The sequence below is a fragment of the Zootoca vivipara genome, chromosome Z, assembly GCF_963506605.1.
Source record: "Zootoca vivipara chromosome Z, rZooViv1.1, whole genome shotgun sequence".
NCBI lineage: Eukaryota > Metazoa > Chordata > Lepidosauria > Squamata > Lacertidae > Zootoca > Zootoca vivipara.
The window spans coordinates 18,149,926-18,169,944 of NC_083294.1; the positions used below are offsets into that span (position 1 = coordinate 18,149,926).

Below are 20,019 nucleotides of genomic sequence, written 5' to 3' on the forward strand. Positions count from 1 at the left end.
GGTCGGTCATCTGATGCTTGTCGACGGGTGAGTCGAGCCCGACACACCCGGGCGATGTGTCCCAATTTTCTGCACTGCCTGCACTCTGCGTTGCGGAAACGACAGGTCCTCCTCTCGTGGTTCTCCCCGCAGCTTGCACAGTTCCCTCCTTCTCGTCGAGGCTGCTGTGGTGTGTGTGCTGCTTGAGTGCGCCGCTGTACTCGGTGTACTTCCTCCCTGTCAGATTCGGATTCGTCGGTGAGGTCTTCGTGGTAGACCCTCGGTTGGGATGGCGGGGCCGGTCGTGCCTCTTGCGTTGACCTCTCGGCGGCTTCGGTTGCCAGGGCTTCCTCCAGAGCAATCTGGAACGTGAGGTCTTTTTTGGCGTAGAGGCGTCGTTGCAACATCTCGTCCCTCAGGCCACCGACGAGGCGGTCACGAAGCATGTTCTCCAACTCTGAGAAGTTGCATAGCCGGGCGGCTTGGCGGAGGGAGGTCACAAACCCAGTTATGGTTTCCCCCGGGGCTTGCCGCTTTGCGTAGAAGGCATTTCGGCAAGCTACCACCGAGGGCTGTGGTGAAAAGTGCTCCTTCAGCCGTTCCATTATTGTTTTGTAAGAGACGGTAGCGACATCTCTAGGTGCAAGGAGAGCCCGGGCGATTTCAAACGTCTCCTCTCCACAGACGCTGAAGAATGTCGCCCTCTTCATGGCATCGTTGGTGACTTCTTTCGCTTGCAGGAGGAAGTTGAAACGGGCGGCGTACCCTTCCCAGTCTCCTGATGCTGGTTTGAATGGCAAGAAGCTGCTGTCGGTTGCCATTCTGGGTTCCTTGGGTCCTGGAGCTGAAGCCTGGATGCACGGTGCGATGCAGCGGTGCAGCAGGTGGCGGTGCTGCGGTGCAGTGCGTGGTGGCGGTCAGCTCATCAGGATCCCACCTTCGTCGCCAGTGAAATATACTCGGAGTCGAGAGTGAATTTCATGCTCTTTATTCAGCTCATATTCATCAAGGAGAAGAAGAGAAGACGAATGGCTCTTTTCCCAAAACCATCTGCTTATATACATTATTTACACAATGGGCCTTGCGTGATTGGCTACTTCAGGGCTACACCTGTGGGCCAATTATATTGTGGATTGACTTCTGCCTGCAGCCTGATTGGCTGCTCCTACAGGCCAATCAGGTAGCAGATTCACTTCTGCCAGCCGCCTGATTGGCTGCTCCAGCAGGCCAATCAGGTTGCGGATTCACTTCCACCTGGAGTTGGATTGGGTAGCTCCCGCTGATTCTGAATCCTATTGTTCTAGGATTCAGCTCAGTACATAACACCATCCCTGCCTGAAATCCTGATGGGCTATTGTCCGTAGTCAGGGGAGCAGACCTATGAAGCAAGATGGACCAAAGGCAAGGTTGGTGTGTTACAGCAAAGCTCCCTGCTATGTTCCTAGTTCCAGCATCAGCAAGCTATTTCATGTCATGTGTAGTTGCTTAAAACTGGCTTGAGGGATGGATTTGCATGGAATCCCTTCCAGAAGCTGAGCTACAAACAACGAGTCCTCTGTATCCTGCACTTCTGAGTTTACTTTTTAACTCTCAGGAAGGACCATGCCAGGACAGCTTCCACTCTTGATTTTCTCCCTCCCTCCCTCTTTGGGATCATGCCTAGTGAACAAGGGCATCCAGGTTTATTTTTACAATTCTGACGTGTTCCTCTTTAAACACGGGCACTGTACCAGCATCACACACCCAGGAAGTGATGCCACAATCGGGGTGTATAAATAAAAGGGATTTTTTGGAAAAGGTCACATTGCAAGGAAGCATGGAAACAAGCTTTCAGACTGGAAATGGAACATTTATTTATTTTCTCATTTATTCATACATACCCCACCTTTTTCCTGACAGGGCTTAGAGATAAAAATAAGAAAGCTAAAAACATGGGGGAGGGGAATAATTAAAAAAAAAACAATTAGACATCTATAGAATTAAAACTGAATGTATACACATTAAGATCTATTAAAACCATGAAAATAATTCATTAAAACAGAATTGTGGTAGATTGATATACATGCTGGAAGGGTGCCCAAACCTCTTGTACTGGCAATATGCCCAGAGTCTTTATCAGGGTAAGTTAACAGGTAGAAGTACGGGAATGAGAATGATATATAAAAAGAAAAGAAAATAAACACGCAGAATCTTTCATTATCAAGCATTTTCAAAGGGATTCATGTTTCTTCTTTAAGTCATCAAGTTTTTAGCCACCCACAGATGTAATTGTTGAGATGTTTCTGCTTTCAACTCCCAGGGATGATCCATCAATTTAACATCAGCAGCACAGAAACAAATATTCCACTCTCTTGTTACAGCTTTAAGCTGCACAAGCACCTTTCTCCACTTCCTTTGCACTTGATACAGCTCCCTGCAAAACAGACATTCTGCAAGTACAAAGCTCCACTAAGTTTCATACACAATGCACACAAACAAAGCACTTCATGCACATTAAATGTACAGTATATCTTTTACAGACTGGCCATCTGTGATGGATTTTCTCTGTGATTCCTGCAGGGGGTTGGCCTGGATGACCTTCCAATTTTATGATTCTAGGTCACATTGCCATCCACAGTGAGTTGTAAACAATACAGTATTTCCTTAGTCATGCTTCTCCAGTGACAGAAGCATAGACCAGGCCACTGCTACATAAATCAGCCAGGAAAGAAAATAGGACTGTAGAGCTGCAGTGTCCGAAATCTTATCATTGCTGGTCTATGACTGTAATAAACTGATTGATTGATTGATTGAACTTCATCGTGTTAAGGTATGAGAGAAAAAGGCAGCTTTGAAGAAGCAATTAGAAAGCTGGAAAGCAGCCAAGTTGGCTGGAGTACGTAACGAGAAATGTTTGCCCTAGCAACAGGCTGTGATAGGATGAAAGTTTCCTGATAAGCAGCATGACACTGCAAGGCTGTTGTTGGGGAGTTTGGAGCTAGTTGGTGTGTGTGTTAGATGAGAGAGCTGTGAATAGTAACTTGTAAATAGATTTGCTTTACTCTGTTGTATATAATAAAAGCAACTACAACTCAAGTTACTGTTCCTGAGGTTCTGTTCCCGAACCGGTATACTGGATTGCAACGTCTGGCAATTGTTGGTAGCAGAGGGATCGGTCTAGATACATCAATACCTCACTGGGCTTGTAGCTCCTTGGAAAGGGCAAATCTGCACATGAAGTTAATTGCATACAGTACTTACAACTAAGCTGTCTCAGATTAAAAATGTAAATAAGAGGTGCTAGAGGGGCGCTTTTCGACTGGGTGCAGTGGAGGGAGGGGTGAAGTAGGTGCTATGTATAAGAATAGTCTCAGGAGATCAATTTTTTGTGGGGCAGCAGCAGGAGGATAAATGATTTAGCCCCTCCTGGGCTGTGGTTCTGATCTACCCTCTACCCATTATATTTGCTATTTAAAACTTAAAGGCACAGGCACACTAGTCAGCTTTATTTGACAGTGGTTGCTGGTGGGAGTTGCACACACACACACACACACACACACACACATACACACACACACACTTACACTTACCATGATGTCTAGGTAAAGGTAAAGGTACCCCTGACTCCTTGATCACTGCAGATGTTGACAGCAGTCACGAAATTAAAAGACGCCTGCTTCTTGGGAGAAAAGCAATGACAAACCTAGACAGCATCTTAAAAAGCAGAGACATCACCTTGCCGACAAAGGTCCGTATAGTTAAAGCTATGGCTTTCCCAGTAGTGATGTATGGAAGTGAGAGCTGGACCATAAAGAAGGCTGATCGCCGAAGAATTGATGCTTTTGAATTATGGTGCTGGAGGAGACTCTTGAGAGTCCCATGGACTGCAAGAAGATCAAACCTATCCATTCTTAAGGAAATCAGCCCTGAGTGCTCACTGGAAGGACAGATCATGAAGCTGAGGCTCCAATACTTTGGCCACCTCATGAGAAGAGAAGACTCCCTGGAAAAGACCCTGATGTTGGGAAAGATTGAGGGCACACGGAGAAGGAGACGACAGAGGATGAGATGGTTGGACAGTGTTCTCGAAGCTACGAACATGAGTTTGACCAAACTGTGGGAGGCAGTGGAGGACAGGAGTGCCTGGCGTGCTATGGTCCATGGGGTCACGAAGAGTCGGACACGACTAAACAACAACAACAACAACCCCTGACTGTTAGGTCCAGTCACAAATGACTCTGGGGTTGCGGAGCTCATCTCGCTCTATAAGCCAAGGGAGCCGGCATACAGCTTCCGAGATCATGTGGCCAGCATGATTAAGCCGCTTCTGGCAAACCAGAGCAGCACACGGAAACGCCGTTTACCTTCCTGCCGGAGCGGTACCAATTTATCTACTTGCACTTTGACGTGCTTTCAAACTGCTAGGTTGGCAGGAGCTGGGACCGAGCAATGGAAGCTCACCCCGTTGCGGGGATTTGAACCGCCAACCTTCCAATCGGCAAGCCCTAGGCTCTGTGGTTTAGACCACAGTGCCACCCGCACTATTAAAAAGAGTTCCTCTCCTCCATGTATTTTCCCAGTGCTCTTTTCAAGCCATTCAAGTTAGTGGCCATCATTGCCTCCTGTGGAAGCAAGCTCCACAGTTTAACACTGCACTGCATAAAGAAGTCCTTCCTTTGATCTGTCCTGAATCTTCCAACATTCTGTTTCATTGGATGTCCCCAAATTCCAGTGTTAAGAAATAGGAAGAAATTCTTTTTCTGTCCACTTTATCCTGGAAAAACACCCAAATGGGAAAACACCATGGCTCATTCTGCACAGCCTTGGCTGCGGTGGGGTGGGGTGTCTAGCCAGGGTTTCTGCCCCGGGTTAAGCCTCCAGAGGGGCACCATGGAGGCTCAGCCTCAGAGGCATAGCTAGGGGGACAGGGGGGCACACCTCAGGGGCGGCACCACAGGCCCTGGCCTGCCACGAGCCACACAAGCTACTATGTGAGAAATTCTGGAGGGACGATGGAGCGGCGGGAAGCTGAGGAAGAGAATCAGTTGAACAAGATGATCCTTGGGATCCCTTCCATCCCCACAATTCTATGATTCTATGATCCTTTCAGAACTTTGAATGTGTTTAAATAGCTAAGGCTGAGTCATTTTACAGATAATACAGTGGTACCTCACAAGACGAATGCCTCGCACAACGAAAAACTCGCAAGACGAAAGCGTTTTGCGATGTTTTTGGTGACTCACAAGATGAAGTTTTCTATGGCCATGCTTCGCAAGACAAAATTCAAAGTTCCCTCCTAAAGTTCCTTCCTAAAATAATTGCCAATGACCTGAGGGAAAACAATTTACACCAATACACTCATACCTCGGTTTAAGTACGCTTCGGTTTGAGTACTTTCAGTTTAAGTACTCCGCGGACCCTTCTGGAATGGATTAATCCACTTTCCATTACTTTCAATGGGAAAGTTCACTTCAGGTTAAGTATGCTTCAGGTTAAGTATGGACGTCTGGAACCAATTACACTCATACCTCGGTTTAAGTACGCTTCAGATTGAGTACTCCGCAGACCCTTCTGGAACGGATTAATCCACTTTCCATTACTTTCAATGGGAAAGTTTGCTTCAGATTAAGTACTCTTCAGGTTAAGTACAGAGTTCTGGAACCAATTGTGTACTTAAACCGAGGTGCCACTGTACATAACACAAACAAAAATAAAATTGAATCTTTTTGAAGCTTACTCGGGAGTAAATTTACACATCAAAACTTATTGAAAGGGTTTGCACAAGGGGTGGGTGGGGGAAAGCCTCAAAGAGGAGAGGAAAAACATTTTAAAAGCAAACCAGAGGATCTTGGATGACCTTATGGAAATACAGTTCTAATGATCCTGTGACCAAATAAATCCAATTAAAAACCTGACCACAGATATCGACAATTGCTGCACATGGAAGTTCTACTTTTGACAAACAATTTGCTTTTACTGGAAGGGATGCTCATTTTCCCTTTAGTCATACAGTCATAATACTTCTTAGGATTCCTTTGTATTCAAATTATATATTGCCTGCTTTTTATGCCCTTTATGAATAAATGTGTTGAGGTGTGTGTGTTCGCTTGTTTGTATACCGTATGTATGTACCGCTTACTCTGAGCAAACTCGCTGTTCGTCAAATTCCGCGCCGCTATCCCTTTAAGGCGAATTTGCTCTCGACTTCCCTCCAGCCAATCAGGGAGTGAGGAAGAAAGCGGAGCTCACGCCTGCCCTGTTTCCATTGAAGCTCCGCTCATTCCTATTTGTTGCCAGAGCTGGATTTTTTAAAAATTCTAAAATAATCCAGATGGCTAGACAGTGCTCTTGAAGCTACAAACATGGGGTCACAAAGAGTCGGACACGACTAAACGACTAAACAACAACAACAACAATAATAATAATAATCCTGTGCGCCCCGCCCACTCTGGATAACGTCCGCAGGCATTTTCGGCTCTCGGATTGGCTGCTGCGGGGGCCAATCGGAGGCCGCCATTCACCCATTCGCGTGCTTAAAAGCGCACTTTCTGCAGTGGAAGAAGCGACGCACCAGCAGCAAAAAAAGCGAAAGCAGGTACGTAACTAGATGGTCTGGTCTGGTCTGGTCTAGTCTGGGTCCCCGCCCCGGCCCCTCGGGAGGTAAGCCTTTCCCCGCTGGATTCCTGCGGGGGCAAGGCTCCCGGTCCAGCTTCCGCCCTGGGAGTAGGATAGAAGTCCGCGTCCACCGCCGCTGCCTCTGGACACCCAAGGCACGCCTTGCCCTTGCTGCTCTGCGGGCAAACCCCCTTGAACTCTTCAGCATCCTTCTTGACCACGCATTGTTTCAGGGTGCCCAGCTATTGCCAGGTCTTTCCTCTCGGGACTCCCCTGCCCCGTAAGCCAAGCAGTCGCTCAGCCTGTGTTCCTCGTCCTTGCGCCCGTGGGGCAAAACTAGGCTTGCTGGGCTCTCCGCTGGGTGTTGCCCTCCAATATGTTAGCATTTCAACCTCCATTTTTCCGCATCCCCAGGTTTGGAGAGGTTGGCTTCTGCTTGCTTGGAAAGATGCCTCGCCCGCGCATGCCGTCCCAAGTGGACGGAGCAGCAGCTGCGGATAATGCCCAAGCGGAGCAGGTGAGTTTGGGAGGAGGGAGGCCTCTTCATCCACTCTCCCCACACCCCATGCTGAGGTGTTCTGCCTGTACTGAACATTCTACCACCCCAACCTCTTGCTTGAGGGCAAGTGATGTCTGTCTGTGGCTGCTGCTGCTGCTGCCCTCCCTTCTGGGGTTTTTTAAAATTGCATCTTTGTCTCATTATTTTTCTCCAGGGAGTGCAAGGTGGCGTCCATGGTTCTCTCCTTCCTCATTTAATCCCCACAACAACCCTGTAGGGTAGGGTAGCCTGAGAGGCAGGATCTGGACCCTGGTCTCAATCTGACACTAACCATTCTCATTCTGCTGGCTATCCTTTTGTTGAGAGGGGAAACCTCAGAGGTCTAACAAAATATCAAGCAAGTTCATGGAGTGGTATAGATCTACAGCTGTGAGTTATGAAGGATAGGTAGAACTTCCATGTTCAGAGGCAGTGTATCACTGGTGGACAGCAGGGGGAAGCTCTTGGCTTAAAGCCTGGCTTGTGGACTTCATGGGGGCATCTGCTTAAGAACACAGGAATGTGCCCTTCTACTGATACCCTTAGCTCTGTTTCAGAGAGCTGCACAGCCCTGCCTGCCTGGTCTCTGTGTCTGCAAGGACAAGGCTTTGGGTTTACGGGAAGGGGTGGTTTGAGGGAGTTCAGGTGAGGGCCCTTGTTGAATGCAGGCCTGTTTTGGCTAACCTCTCTTTACCTTAGGAGCTGAGCTTTCTGGCAAAGCAAATCCCACCTTCCCCCTGTGACGCTTGCCCAAATCGTTCTGCATTTGGGGATATGACCAATGTAAGTATGTGCTCTTCTTCCTGGGGGTAGGGTTGGGGTGACTCCACTGCCTGTGTTGTGATGGTGCCATTAGCAACCTGCCTGCCTCCCCTCCTCTCTTAACGTGTCTGGGAAGAATGGATACCGTATATTCTGGCGTATAAGACGACACCCAACTTTTCCAGTTAAAATATAGAATTTGGGATATACACGACGTATAAGAAATACAACCTGGCGTATAAGACGACCCCCGACTTTTGAGAAGATTTTCCTGGGTTAAAAAGTAGTCTTATACACAGGAATATAGTTGTCCAGGGCTAAGAGAGAATTATCTGTGGAGCAGCCTTTCTAAAACCAGGAGGTTGCAGCCTCCATCAAAGTGGATGTGTGCAGGTAACAGCCTCTCTGCCTCTCCCTTGCAGGCCCACAAGCCGTTACAGAAGCAACAGAAGAAGGAGGTGGCCAAGAAAGCCTCGGGACACATCCTGAAAAGGTGAGAGGTTGCGCACATATTGGGTTAGGGTGCCCCCATCTCCCCTCCCACCACTTCTGGGATGTACCCCTGTGTCATGAAAGTACAAAAAAAAAAACCCTACTAGGTGGTTTGGAGCTGGTGGCACCTAGCCAGGTGTCCTACCAAACACTGGCACCAGCCTCTCGCGTGTCAGTGGCTTTTTGCCTGTCTCTAACAAGGAGAATGGGTCGCATTGATGGCTGCATGTGCTTCTCTCTGCCGCTGCTAGGCTGGTCTATGTTTACTGTAGAATGTATAGCAGGTTTCCTCCCTGTTCCATCACAGATGCCTACAAATATTGGGGTTTCAATTCCCACCCCCACATTCTCTCTATTTTCTCAGTTGGAATCATTGTCCTATCCAGGTAAGGAAGGGCTCAGTGGTTAGAGCAGGCATCCCCAAACTGCGGCCCTCCAGATGTTTTGGCCTACAACTCCCATGATTCCTAGCTAAGAGGACCAGTGGTCAGGGATGATGGGAATTGTAGTCCAAAACATCTAGAGGGCCGAAGTTTGGGGATGCCTGGGTTAGAGCACTCGCTACCCATGCAGAAGGCCCCAGGTGCAATCCCATATAGCATCTCCAGGTAGGTCTGGGGAGAAACTCCCTCCTGAATCCCTGGAGAGCCATTGCTGCCAGCCAGTATTTACAGTACTGAGCTAGGTGAGCCAATGGTCTGATTCATTGTGAGGAAGCTTCCTATGTTCCAGAAATACCTAGGCAACATTTTGCTGCCTGAAGACCAAAAAGGCAGCAGTTAAAAAGCTCTGGGAAATGCTGACAGGAAGTTAAACTCTTTCTAAAAGGGACTTTGTCATAGCTGCCATTCTGTTCTCCCCCCCTGGCACTAAAGCAATCATTTATTGTGTAATTTCCATTAATCCTGAATGAAGCAAGTCCCAGCAAATACCACTTGGGAGCCACCCTAGCAAAAAGCCATTCTTTGAATCGTGAGCACTGGCCTCTTGATACAGATCTGGTAGTGCTTGGGTGGCTTGTTTCTTTTATTTTTAGAATGATTCTAACTCACTGTAGCTGGCGATAAAACTGACTGAAACTGAGTCTCCTTATGAAGGTATAGAAACCAGGGAGGCAGTTTGCGGTTGGAGAAAGTGTTGTCATTTAACATGCACTCTTGGTGATGCTTGGGAGGCCTTAGGTCTGCTCTTTTAATGCTGGGAGTCATGCCTGTCCCTCGTGGCAAACAGAGGTCCTTGGGGTGAGATATCCCACCCCAGCCAAGCAGTCCTAATGTCCCATTACAGCTCTGAACTATGCCTCTGTCCCCTTTCAGGCCTCCAAGCAAAGCTTCCTTTGAGGAAAAACAACTAAACTCTGACCACTTTGCTAAGAAGGGTGCGACTAAGGACAAAGAAGAGGAGGTAGACCACTCCCTAACATCGGTGGGTAAAATGGCGTGGGAAATGACTCCCACTTGCTCTGAGACAATGAAGGTGTGTTTTGATCAATGGCTACTAGCCACAATGGCTGTGCTCTGCTTCCATGGCTGGAGGCAGCAAGACTTCTTAATACCAGCTTCTGGAAATTGCAGGAGGGAAGTGTTGCTCTTGTGCTTTGGTCCTGCCTGAGGGTTTCGCTTTAGGGCAACTGGTTGGCCACTGAGAACAGGAACCTAAAACTCAATCCAGACAGGACAGAGGTGCTCTTGGTCAGTCAGAAGGCAGAACAGGGAATAGGGGTTCAGCTTGTCCTGGATGGGGTCACACTCCCCCTGAAGATGCAGGCTTGCACTTTGGGTGTGCTGCAGGACTCAGCCCTGAGCATGGCTGCTCAGGTGGACAGGAGTGCATTTGCACTAGTGCACCAGCTGCACCCAATCCTGGAGAAGTCAGATTTGGCCACAGTGACACATTCCTTAGCTCCCTTTCTTAAAAGGAAAAAAAGAAACTGGTGTGTCCAGAGATTTGCCAATCTCCTTCATCTTCTTTGGCGGTGGCTTCTTCCTTCTATAGGGATGGGCTGATCTTGGCCTGGCATCCGTTCTCAGATGCAGGAACAAAGTTTTTTGTGTGGTAAATCCATTAAGTCCTGTAGCTTCCAGAATCATAGCTTCAATTTTAAGTCATTTTCAACATTTTCTTCAAATCCTTATGTATCACATCCCAGGCTTTCTTAATAATTTTACATTGCTACCACATATGGTAGCCTCTCATACGCTTTACTGAGCTTTCCTGCTTCATCTCCATCACCGTCAAAACTTCCCAAATCAATTCACACAGGGTATCATTTTTATCATAGGCCTCCCAAACAATTCACACAGGGTATCATTTTTATCATAGGCCTCCCAAATCAATTCACACAAGGTATCATTTTTGTTATAGACCAACCTTACTTTCCCTTGTATTTTCTTCAAACCTCGCACCCCAGCCTTTCCAACCTTAATAGTTTGTGCATTCACCTCTCTAAGTTGTCCCACAGCCTCTGACAGTAGTTTAGTATTCCCCAAACTTGAGAAGCTGTCTAAATTCTTAAATTCTAAAAGCAAGTCAACTATGCTGTTTAGTTTCAGCATTGAAATTTTTGCTTCTGCCATTTCTGGTTCAAGATGGGGGGGGTGAGTTCCCCCCCCCTTATCCCAGCTTCCTTTTTGAGAATAAATTCCAAAACAAAAAATTCTTTCCCACCAGAGAGAGTTTTCTTTTAACCTTATCAGTACTTTGTCAAGGTCATTTAACTAGATTCAATAAAATAGCCCAGTACATTCGGCCTTCTCCCTCCCCCCTTTTGACTTTAGTCACAAAAATAATTTTAAGCAGATTTAACAATTGTATATCTCCTTCTTAACATCCATTCATTTCAAAATACCAATATACATAAAACTGATTAATTTAAAAAAAAAAACAGGCCAGTATTTGCAATGAATATTATAGTCCTTTTTATTTTCTTAATTTTTATCCAGCTTTTACCTTTTAATTAAATAAATCCACAATTATTATTCTGTTAGGTTAGATGTCTTCAACACTCTGAGGCCTCAGAGACTTCTTTACCGAAGATAGTGTAGGTTCAGAAGATAAGTCCAGTCTTTCTTCCTGAGAGGAGATTTGTAGTGTTCTTCCCTGTGGTAACAATGCAGTTCTTCTCCAGTTTGGACAGTAATCAGTTTAACATTGTGGTGTTGGGGCTCTCTGATGCTTCTCTGATGCTTCAAGGAGTCTGACACCCCCTTGCCCTTTCTGTCTCTCTATTCCATGATCAGAGTAAATGATCTTGTCCTCTTCTAAAATAGTTTCCAGAGAGACAGTTCAGTTTCAGATTAGGTTCAAGTTCTTTTTTAAAAGTCTTGAGATTGATGTAAGCAAAAGCAATGTGTATTCTTTTAGTTCTAATAATTCATTAGTTATCTTATCTTCCAAAATGAGTTTCATCCACACTTCATTTGCATATATTTTGTGCCTATAGCACCAGTAATGGGAGTGGACTTCCTTTTTTCACTCCCAGTTTTTTGCCAGATTGTCCAAATTAATCAATTTTTCTTCACCTTCCAATCGGCTCGATGTCTGGAATGGTGACCACTTGTGGGTGGATTCAGTGGCTTTGCATTCCATACAGCTGCGCTAGTGCCTAGCCCACTGGCTTCTTTGGCTTCCCCCTCCCCCAACTCTCCGTTCCTTTCGGGACAGAGGCAGAGAACAGACAATCTGCGGCACCATCCGTGAGACTGCAGGACCCCAAGGCACCCCAATGCTCCTCTTGGAGGTTTTTGGGGAGATGTGTCACCCTCACGCTCTTCCCCTCGCTCTACGAAGCCGAATCTGACGGGGCCGTCAGATTCTCAGTCCAATTGCCATTTTGCGGAAACCAGGAAGTCCATTTCTCTGCAGCTTTCATGGCTTGCAGACATTGATGGATCTACATCAGAACACAGGAAGTTGCCTTATAATAAGTCAAACCATTGGTCCATTCAGCTTAGTATTTTCTACACTGACTGGCAGCAGCTTTTGTGGGTTTCAGGCAGGGGACATTCACAGCCCTATTCTGAGATGCCATTAGACACTGAACCTGGGACCTTATGCATGCCAGGCAGATGCTCTGCCCTGAGCTGCTATCCTTTTCTGTCTGCTGGATGGCTTTAGGCATCTGCTCAGAAGCTTGTCACATAACAAAGGTCATGTGATGGGCCTTGCGGCTCTATGTACACCCCACACCTCTGTGCAGTTCTCCCTGCATTTAAGCCCATGTCTACAGGCCCAGCTGCAAGCTACTACAATTAGAAGCCCGCCAACCCCACACTATGAGCACTTAGGGAGGAAGACTGGTGCTGGGCTGTAGTTCAGGAGTAGAGCTTCTGTGTACATCCAAAGGGCAGAGCTGAACTAAGATCTCTAAAGCTGGTTTTATTTCCTGTCAGTGGAAAATAAAGCAGTTTGAGGCCTGGAATGCGTCTTTCTATCTATCTATCTATCTATCTATCTATCTATCTATATAAATGTAAAAGTGGTGAAAGTGTGGGCTCCACTTTTCTCCATAACTGCTTGACCAATCGTCCTGAAATTTGGACACAACAGTGTCCTACCGAAACACAGGGATGAGCCAGGGGGTTGGAGGCAGGGGGGGTGGGATACGTCATGGATGGGACAGGGTGGGGGGAATCACAGGGATGACCCACAGCAACGTGTGGCCGGGCCAGCTAGTGTATCTACGGTATATTTATACACTCATACTTGTGCAGGTGGTACCAGTCGACAACAATGACCAGCTGGACGACTTTTATGCCAACTGTGAATATGCCATGGACATCTTTATCTACATGCGGGAGCGTGAGGTAGTGTGGGAATGAGCGCTGGGCCTTGGAGTGGTGGGTGTGGTTTTCTTACTCCACAGCTCAGCCCCCTGGAGCAAAGGAAGCTGGCCAGGATGTGCATGAGTTGAAGCTGCCAATATTGGGAGTTATACCATCAAAGGCAGTGTGCCTCTGAGTAATTCTAGTTTCTGCGGATCCAAAAAGAAGCCATAGTTGGTGCAAATTCTGGCACCACCCATGTGCCAATTGCTTTGACATTTTGCTTGGTCCTAGAACAAGGACTGTTCTTCGGTAGTCCTCTTCCCCATGGAAGTTTTGGGTGGCTGCTGGGGGTGGGCAGGGGCACCTTGCTGGCACAGCTCCTTCTCACCTATTCCCTCCTTTGCAGAAGAGATTCTTGCTCCAAGACTACATGAATTATCAGCCTGACATCAACAAAAAAATGCGGGCCATCTTGGTGGACTGGATGGTGAAAGTACAGGTGGGTGTCAGAATGGTAGAGTTGGAAGAGTTCTCCAAGAGCCCTCTAGTCATAGTTTAGGGAAGTTTTTAATATTTAATGCTGTATTGTTTTTAACACTCGATTGGGAGCCACCCAGAGTGGCTGGGGAAACTCAGCCAGATGGGCGGGGTATAAATAATAAATTATTATTATTAGTCCAACCCCCTGCAATGCTGCCTATGTAGGTGGCATCCACCCATCCAAGCAACACAATTCATGTCCCCCTGCTTGTGATTGAGCCTAGTTGGGCAAGGAAGAAAGCTGTAGGTGGACTGTTAGCAATGAAGGAAATAGGAAAAGGTCTGTTTGGGACTCAGTGATTCGTTTTCCATGGAGGGAATTGCCCACAGCTGCCGTGTAGGGTGGGAACTAGTCCCATCCTCTGGCGCTCTTCCTGCAACACTGTCCGTTGACCCTGAAGTTCTTGGTCATTGGATTGGAGCACTGCAATGTGAAGCAGAAGGTGGGAGCGAGTTCAAATCCTGTCCCTGGTGGGAAATACTATACAGGGGGTAGCAGCTCAGGGGCGGAGCTGCTGCTGCTGCATACAGGGGGCCCAAACTGAAAGAAACCCCTTTCTGCCCAAGAGCCATGCTGGGTATAGACCAGCTGCCTGCTTTTGCTTTTTGCCTTTAAACATCCTGGCAGGACCAGCTTGCCTTTAAAGATAACACAGCCCTCAAGTTTCTATCCTTTAGGACTTAGGGCTTGGAAGTTTTTGGGCAATGTGTAACCTGGCTTGTTTTGCCTCCCTCTTCAGGCGAACTTTGAGCTCCTTCATGAGACACTTTACTTGGCAGTCAAGCTGTTGGACCACTTTTTGGCGAAAACAACCCCCAGGCGAAACAAACTGCAGCTCATTGGCTCCACAGCCATCTTCATTGCCTCAAAGTTTGAGGTTAGCCCAAGCAGCAAGCCATCATGATGCATGCCTTAGTCACCTCCCTTCTGAACTACTGTAGCACGCCCACTGTTGGGCTGCCTTTGAAAAGTGCTTGGAAACATCAGCTAGCCCATATTGGGGATGCGGGAGGGGGCCTTCTTGGTGGTGGCTCCTCTCAGACAACTTGGAAACTCTCTCCCTAGAGAAGCCAGACTGGCTCCTTCCTTGCTGTCCTTCCATGGGCAGGTGAAGACCTTCTTGTTCCAACAAGCTTTGGGGTACTGACTGCTTTTAAGGAAAGGACTGGCACTGTGTTGTTTGTTTTGTAGAGTTTTAATATATTTTTTTGAGTGTGTGTGTGTAGTTCTATCAATGTTTAGTTGTTTTTTAATGATTGTTTAAAGGATGTAGCAGGAACCACCCTTTCCCCATCCAATCCTTCCTCTTTCCCTGCAGGACCGCGACCCACCCCGTGTAGATGAGATTCTGTACATCTGTGACTATGCATTCAGCGAGAAGAGATTCCTCTCCGCTGAAAAGATAATGTTGAAGGTGCTCAAGTATGACATTAACATCCCCATCGCTTACAGCTTCCTCCGGCAATATGCCAAGGTCAGTAGCAACACTAGGGTTTGGCCCCTGTGTTTGTGAAACGTTACCTGGGCCTTTTCTTTTCAGCTAGGCCATCATCAGAAGATCCCAGATTCAATCCCCAGTGGCATCTCCTATTGCCTGCCTGAAGCCTAGGAGAGCTGCTGCCAGTCTGTGCAGGTAGTACTGAGCTAGATAGACTGATGGTCTGGCTCGTAAGGCAGCTTCCTCTATGAGGCTCATAACAGCGACTGTTAGGTCTGCTGGGCTTTTCTCCTCCACTTTTTCAGGAAAGTTGCGGAAGCGGGTGTTGCAGCGTCTATTATGGTCTTCAAGGTCCACCTGTTTGATTTTCATGACTGTATTTTCAGTTTCTATTATTTCCAGGTAGCTTTCCAGTTCAGTCAATGTATTATTCACACGTGTGTTTTCCTCCTAGTACTTCTCTATTATTCTTTCTTTATATTTGGTTCTTGTTTTCTAGAGTTTCCACTTTGTAGGTTAGGTCACTGAATGCTTTCAGTAGTTCTGTTAGTCTCATTTTCACTTCCTTTAGTTCTCGTTTTGTTGCTGGGTCATTGTCATCTGGGGGGGTTTGTTGTGTTCTCAGTGCTGTTTGCCATCTCCCTGGTTGGTGTCATCACAGTCTCACTGATGTTTTTGGTTTGAGACCTGCTTGGTGTCCTCTTGGAGAAGGGCGTGTTGTGGTTAGGAGTTAAGGTGGTGGTAGTTCCTGGGTGTTGCTGAGCAGGTGTTGTTGACTGGTGGCTTTTACGGAGCATCTGGATTAGGCGGCCATTAGTGTTCTGTCTGGGCTGTGCTTTGAGGGCTTCTCTGGGGTTCCCATAGTCTCCTCAGCGGTGTTGCCAGGGTGGGAGGGTGCAAACGAGCAGACAGACAGACGGGTAAGCCAACAGTCAAGACAGTTCACGTAAAGAGGTTGGTAGGCAGTGGTGTGAGAGATTGATGGGGTGGGGCCAGAGGAAGGGTGTGGGGGGGTTATTCGTGGGTGCACCTGTGTGTACATGCCTGTGCCCTCATAAGCACCAAGGGGGTATTGGGGTCCAGTGGAGGGTGGGGTTATGGGTTCGTAGAAAAGAATTAAGAATTTAAGGTTGGCAAGGGTGTGTTCAGAAACAGAGCCAGACAAAGCAATATAGAGGTTAAAGATGAAAAAGGAGAGGAAAGGGGGAAGAGCAGAGGAGGGGAGGAATGGAAGTTAGGGTAAAATAAAAAGGAGAGAGAGAAAAAGAGGGAAAGAGAAGGAAAAGGAAGGAAGGAAAAGGGGGGGAAGTGACAAAGAAAGATGAAAATACTTGGTTGCAGCGGTGATTCTAGTTATGGTATGAGATAACACTGCGGAGGGGGGATTGCTAAGTGTGAAAGTGTGTGGGAAGGTATGTGTATGTAGGAAGGAAAGAGGGACCAAAAAAAGCAGACTAAACCAAAGAAGGGAGGGGAAGGAGATGAGGGATCTGAAGATGTCGAGGTTGTGATGCCTGGCATTAGTATTTGTATATCAAATGCTAAAAGTATAAAATAATGTAGAAATAAAAATATCTATAGAGCCCTTTTGAGAGGGACAAATATAATACAATATGTGTGTGTGTGTCCGTGTGAGTGTATGTATGTGTTCTCTTTAAAGAGGAGGTTGGAAGGGGAGAGAGAAAGAGACCGGGGGGGGGGGGGGAGGTAGGAAGAAGGAAAGGAAAGGGAGGGGGAAGGGCACCAGTAGCAATAGCACTGGTGTGGAGGGGGGGAATATATTTATTTTATTTTTATTTTTAGAGAGGATGGTAATAGTAGTGGGACGATGGAGGGAAGTAAGGCTCCCCCCACAAAAACAGACTAACTAAGATACTAAAAGGGACTTTAAAAAAACACAATTCTGTACCCCCCCCTTTTCCCCAAAAAATAGAAATGAGGGTGAAAAATAGAAAATGAGATTAAAAATAAAAAACCAAATGCAGAAAATAGGGGAAAATAAATTAGAGAGGGGCAAATTGTCTGGGTTGGAGTGGCGATCCCAGGGAGCGGCCTGCAATCGATCAGACCTCTCTTCTGGGCACCACCATTTTTATTTTTAAAGGAAGGGTTTGAGGTAGAAATAAAGATAAAGATATTTTTTAAATAAAAATTGAGGGGGTGGGAAAAGGGGGGGAGAAAAAAGGGGGGTTGGGAGGTAGGCTTCAGTCGGGCCTGGGTTTGGCTGCGTGTTCCTTCGCAGCCTCCCTTGCCTTCCCGGCGCTCTCCTCTTCTTTCTTCGCTGGCAGCGGTGGTGGTGGTAGCAAGGTCGGGGCTCCTCTCTCCCTTCCTCCCCCCCCCCCGGTTGTCGCTTTGGCTCTGGGTCCCTCCGGCCTCGGAGCTCCGCTGGGTTGTTTGGGGGGGGGAAGGGAGGCTGTGGCGCCCCCAGATTTCCTCTGGTGTCGGTGGAGGCAGAAGCAATGGGGCCTGGGCTCCTTTCTCTCCTTCCCCTCCTGTTTCCATGCTGGCTCTGAGGTCCTGGGTGGCCAGGTGCCCTTGGTCCTGGCTCGGTCAAGGTCACTGGGGGGGGGCGGAGGTTTGCTCTGGGCGCCCCCGGTTCCTCTCTGGTATCAGTGCTGGCAGCGGCAGTTCCAGGAGCCAGCCAGGTAGTGTTGTAGGTTCTGGCTGGCTTCAGGAGCTGCCCGCTGCCGTGGCGTCTGCCATGCTGCCTTCTGAGCCCCCCTTTGGTGAATCACCCCTCCTTCCATGGGTGGGATGTTTTAGTCCCTCCTTTTGAAAAATAATTGTGGGTTTTAGGTTTTGTTGGCTTCACGCTGGTTTTAAGGTACCGGTGAGTCACTTTGAGTTACTTTTCTTACAAAGTAAAAATAAGGTGACAAGTTTAACTAATAATAATAATAATGGCCTTAGTTTTGTCTTGGGCTGTTTCTTTCTGTCTTGGATCAGGGTGCTAGAATCTGGGAGGGAAAGGAATTGGGATTCTATGGCTGCTAGAGCTGGCAGGTCTTGTTCCTTGGGCGCACAGGCTGGAGAGATCCAGCTCAGGCAGCCTCCTAGTTGGGGGCACATGAAGGGTTGGCTAAGCCCCACAGGTTGCTGTGAATCTAGGCTATAGAGGCCATAGCTCAGTAGTGGAGCGTCTGCTTTGCATGCAGAAGTCCCCAGGTTCAATCCCCACTAGCATCAAGTAGGGTAAGTGTAAGCAGTACAGTGTAAGCAGTAATCAGTTAGATTGACTGAGGATCCAACTTGGCATAAGGCAGTTTCCTCTTCCATGTCTCATAACAGTGACAGCTACCAAAGGCACATTTGACAGTCCCTTCTGACTCTGTGTCAGGCCTCTTCTCACAATGGCTTCCTCCTTCTCGTTCTCCATTTCTGCAGTATGCACACATCAACATGGAGACACTGACGCTGGCTCGCTTCATCTGTGAGCTCACCCTGCAGGATTATGACTTTGCACAGGAAATCGCCTCTCAGCTGGCTTCCGCCTGCCTCCTTTTGGCGCTCAAGATGAAGAAGCTTGGGGGCTGGGTGAGTGGGTGGCCTTGGAGCAGTGGCAGGGAGGGCAGGGCCTTGCAGCTGGTGGCTCCTGAACCTGGCAGAGAGGCTGAGGCCCTCGAAGCAGGGCTCCCTTTGGGTGGAGCAGCCAGAACCAAGTCACAAAGCTGCTAGGGGAGCCTCCGGTTGTGTGAATCCTCAGGCATATCAGGGTATACTCACTCTCTCCCAACAGGATCCCATACTAGAACATTGCAGTGGCTACAAAGCTCAAGAGCTTTATCCTCTGGTGAAGAAACTTAACTTCATGCTGACCTACAGGCACGATGAAAAACTCAAATCTGTGCGCAGCAAGTACTCCCACCGGTAGAGCTTTTTCTTACTCCCCCTTGAGCTGCAAAATAATGTGCTTAAGCAGAATCCTTACTTGGCTACTCTCAGTGCTGGCAACACCACAGTCATACATTCTTGTTTGATAAAACTAGTTTCTCGCTTCGCTTGCCAGCATATCATGCTCTGCGAATTCTCCATTTTCTTTTGGGCTTAACATTCGTACTACACATTCAGGACAGGAGATAATAACTCCCTAAGGTGTCTGGAAGCAGCCACCACCAAGAAGGCCCTCTCCCACACCCCCACCAAGCGTCCCTGGGAGGGTGGTGGGATGGAGAGAAGGGCCCCCTCCGAATATCTCAAAGCCCAGACAGGTTCATAGAAGGGAATACAGTCTTTCAAATAGCCAGGAGCTAAGCTGTGAAATACTGGAGCTGGCTCAGTAACATACTCAAAAATGTGGCTGTAAAAAAAAGGCTTGGAAGGTAAAGTTCCTTCCAAATTCTAAAGCTCGAACTTCACGTTTTGAGTGTTGAAACTGCTGCTGTGAGGTGGGGCCTCCTAACAGTGTTCTACTTATCTATCTATCTACCTTACAGGGTCTTCTTTGAGGTAGCCAAGATACCCCCCATGGACATGCTGAAGCTGGAGGAAGCCTTGCAGAGCTAGCTCTTCCTTGGCAGGACCCAATGAAGTGCCTTGGAAGATATTGTGCTAAGGTGCTGCAATGCTGCTTGACTGTAGATAGACATGTACCATTATCCCTAGAGAACCCCTCCTCTCTCTTTGTAACATAAATTGTTGTTGTTGTTTAGCAATATGAAAAATATATTTTAAAAATGTGTGGTGGGTAGTGGGGGAAAATAAAACACATTACTTTTGTTAGATGGTTTTATAAAGACAAAGTTAATAAAGTATATTCAACTGCACCTTGTTAGCAGCCTTCTGTGGGCTTGTGGCACCCCTTTCCTCAGCAGAGACCAATGGGTGGTCCCATATTTGGGGAGAGGGGACATGCATGCAGTGTGTCCCTTCAGTTGAATGGGACCAGGTGCTGGAAAATATATTTTGGGGA

General features: G+C 47.5%; 1 protein-coding gene across 1 annotated transcript; it reads left to right on the forward strand.

The window, feature by feature from the left end:
* The first annotated feature begins 6,993 nt into the window (after positions 1–6,993).
* LOC118084258 (G2/mitotic-specific cyclin-B3) lies at positions 6,994–19,808 on the forward strand. Its single transcript, XM_060270305.1, has 11 exons — positions 6,994–7,090; positions 7,811–7,894; positions 8,296–8,366; positions 9,682–9,790; positions 13,078–13,170; positions 13,538–13,630; positions 14,412–14,549; positions 14,991–15,146; positions 18,495–18,644; positions 18,847–18,977; positions 19,544–19,808. Exons 1-11 carry the CDS (start codon positions 7,022–7,024, stop codon positions 19,611–19,613), a joined length of 1,164 nt encoding a protein of 387 aa, XP_060126288.1. The 5' UTR covers positions 6,994–7,021; the 3' UTR covers positions 19,614–19,808.
* Positions 19,809–20,019: the final 211 nt, after the last annotated feature.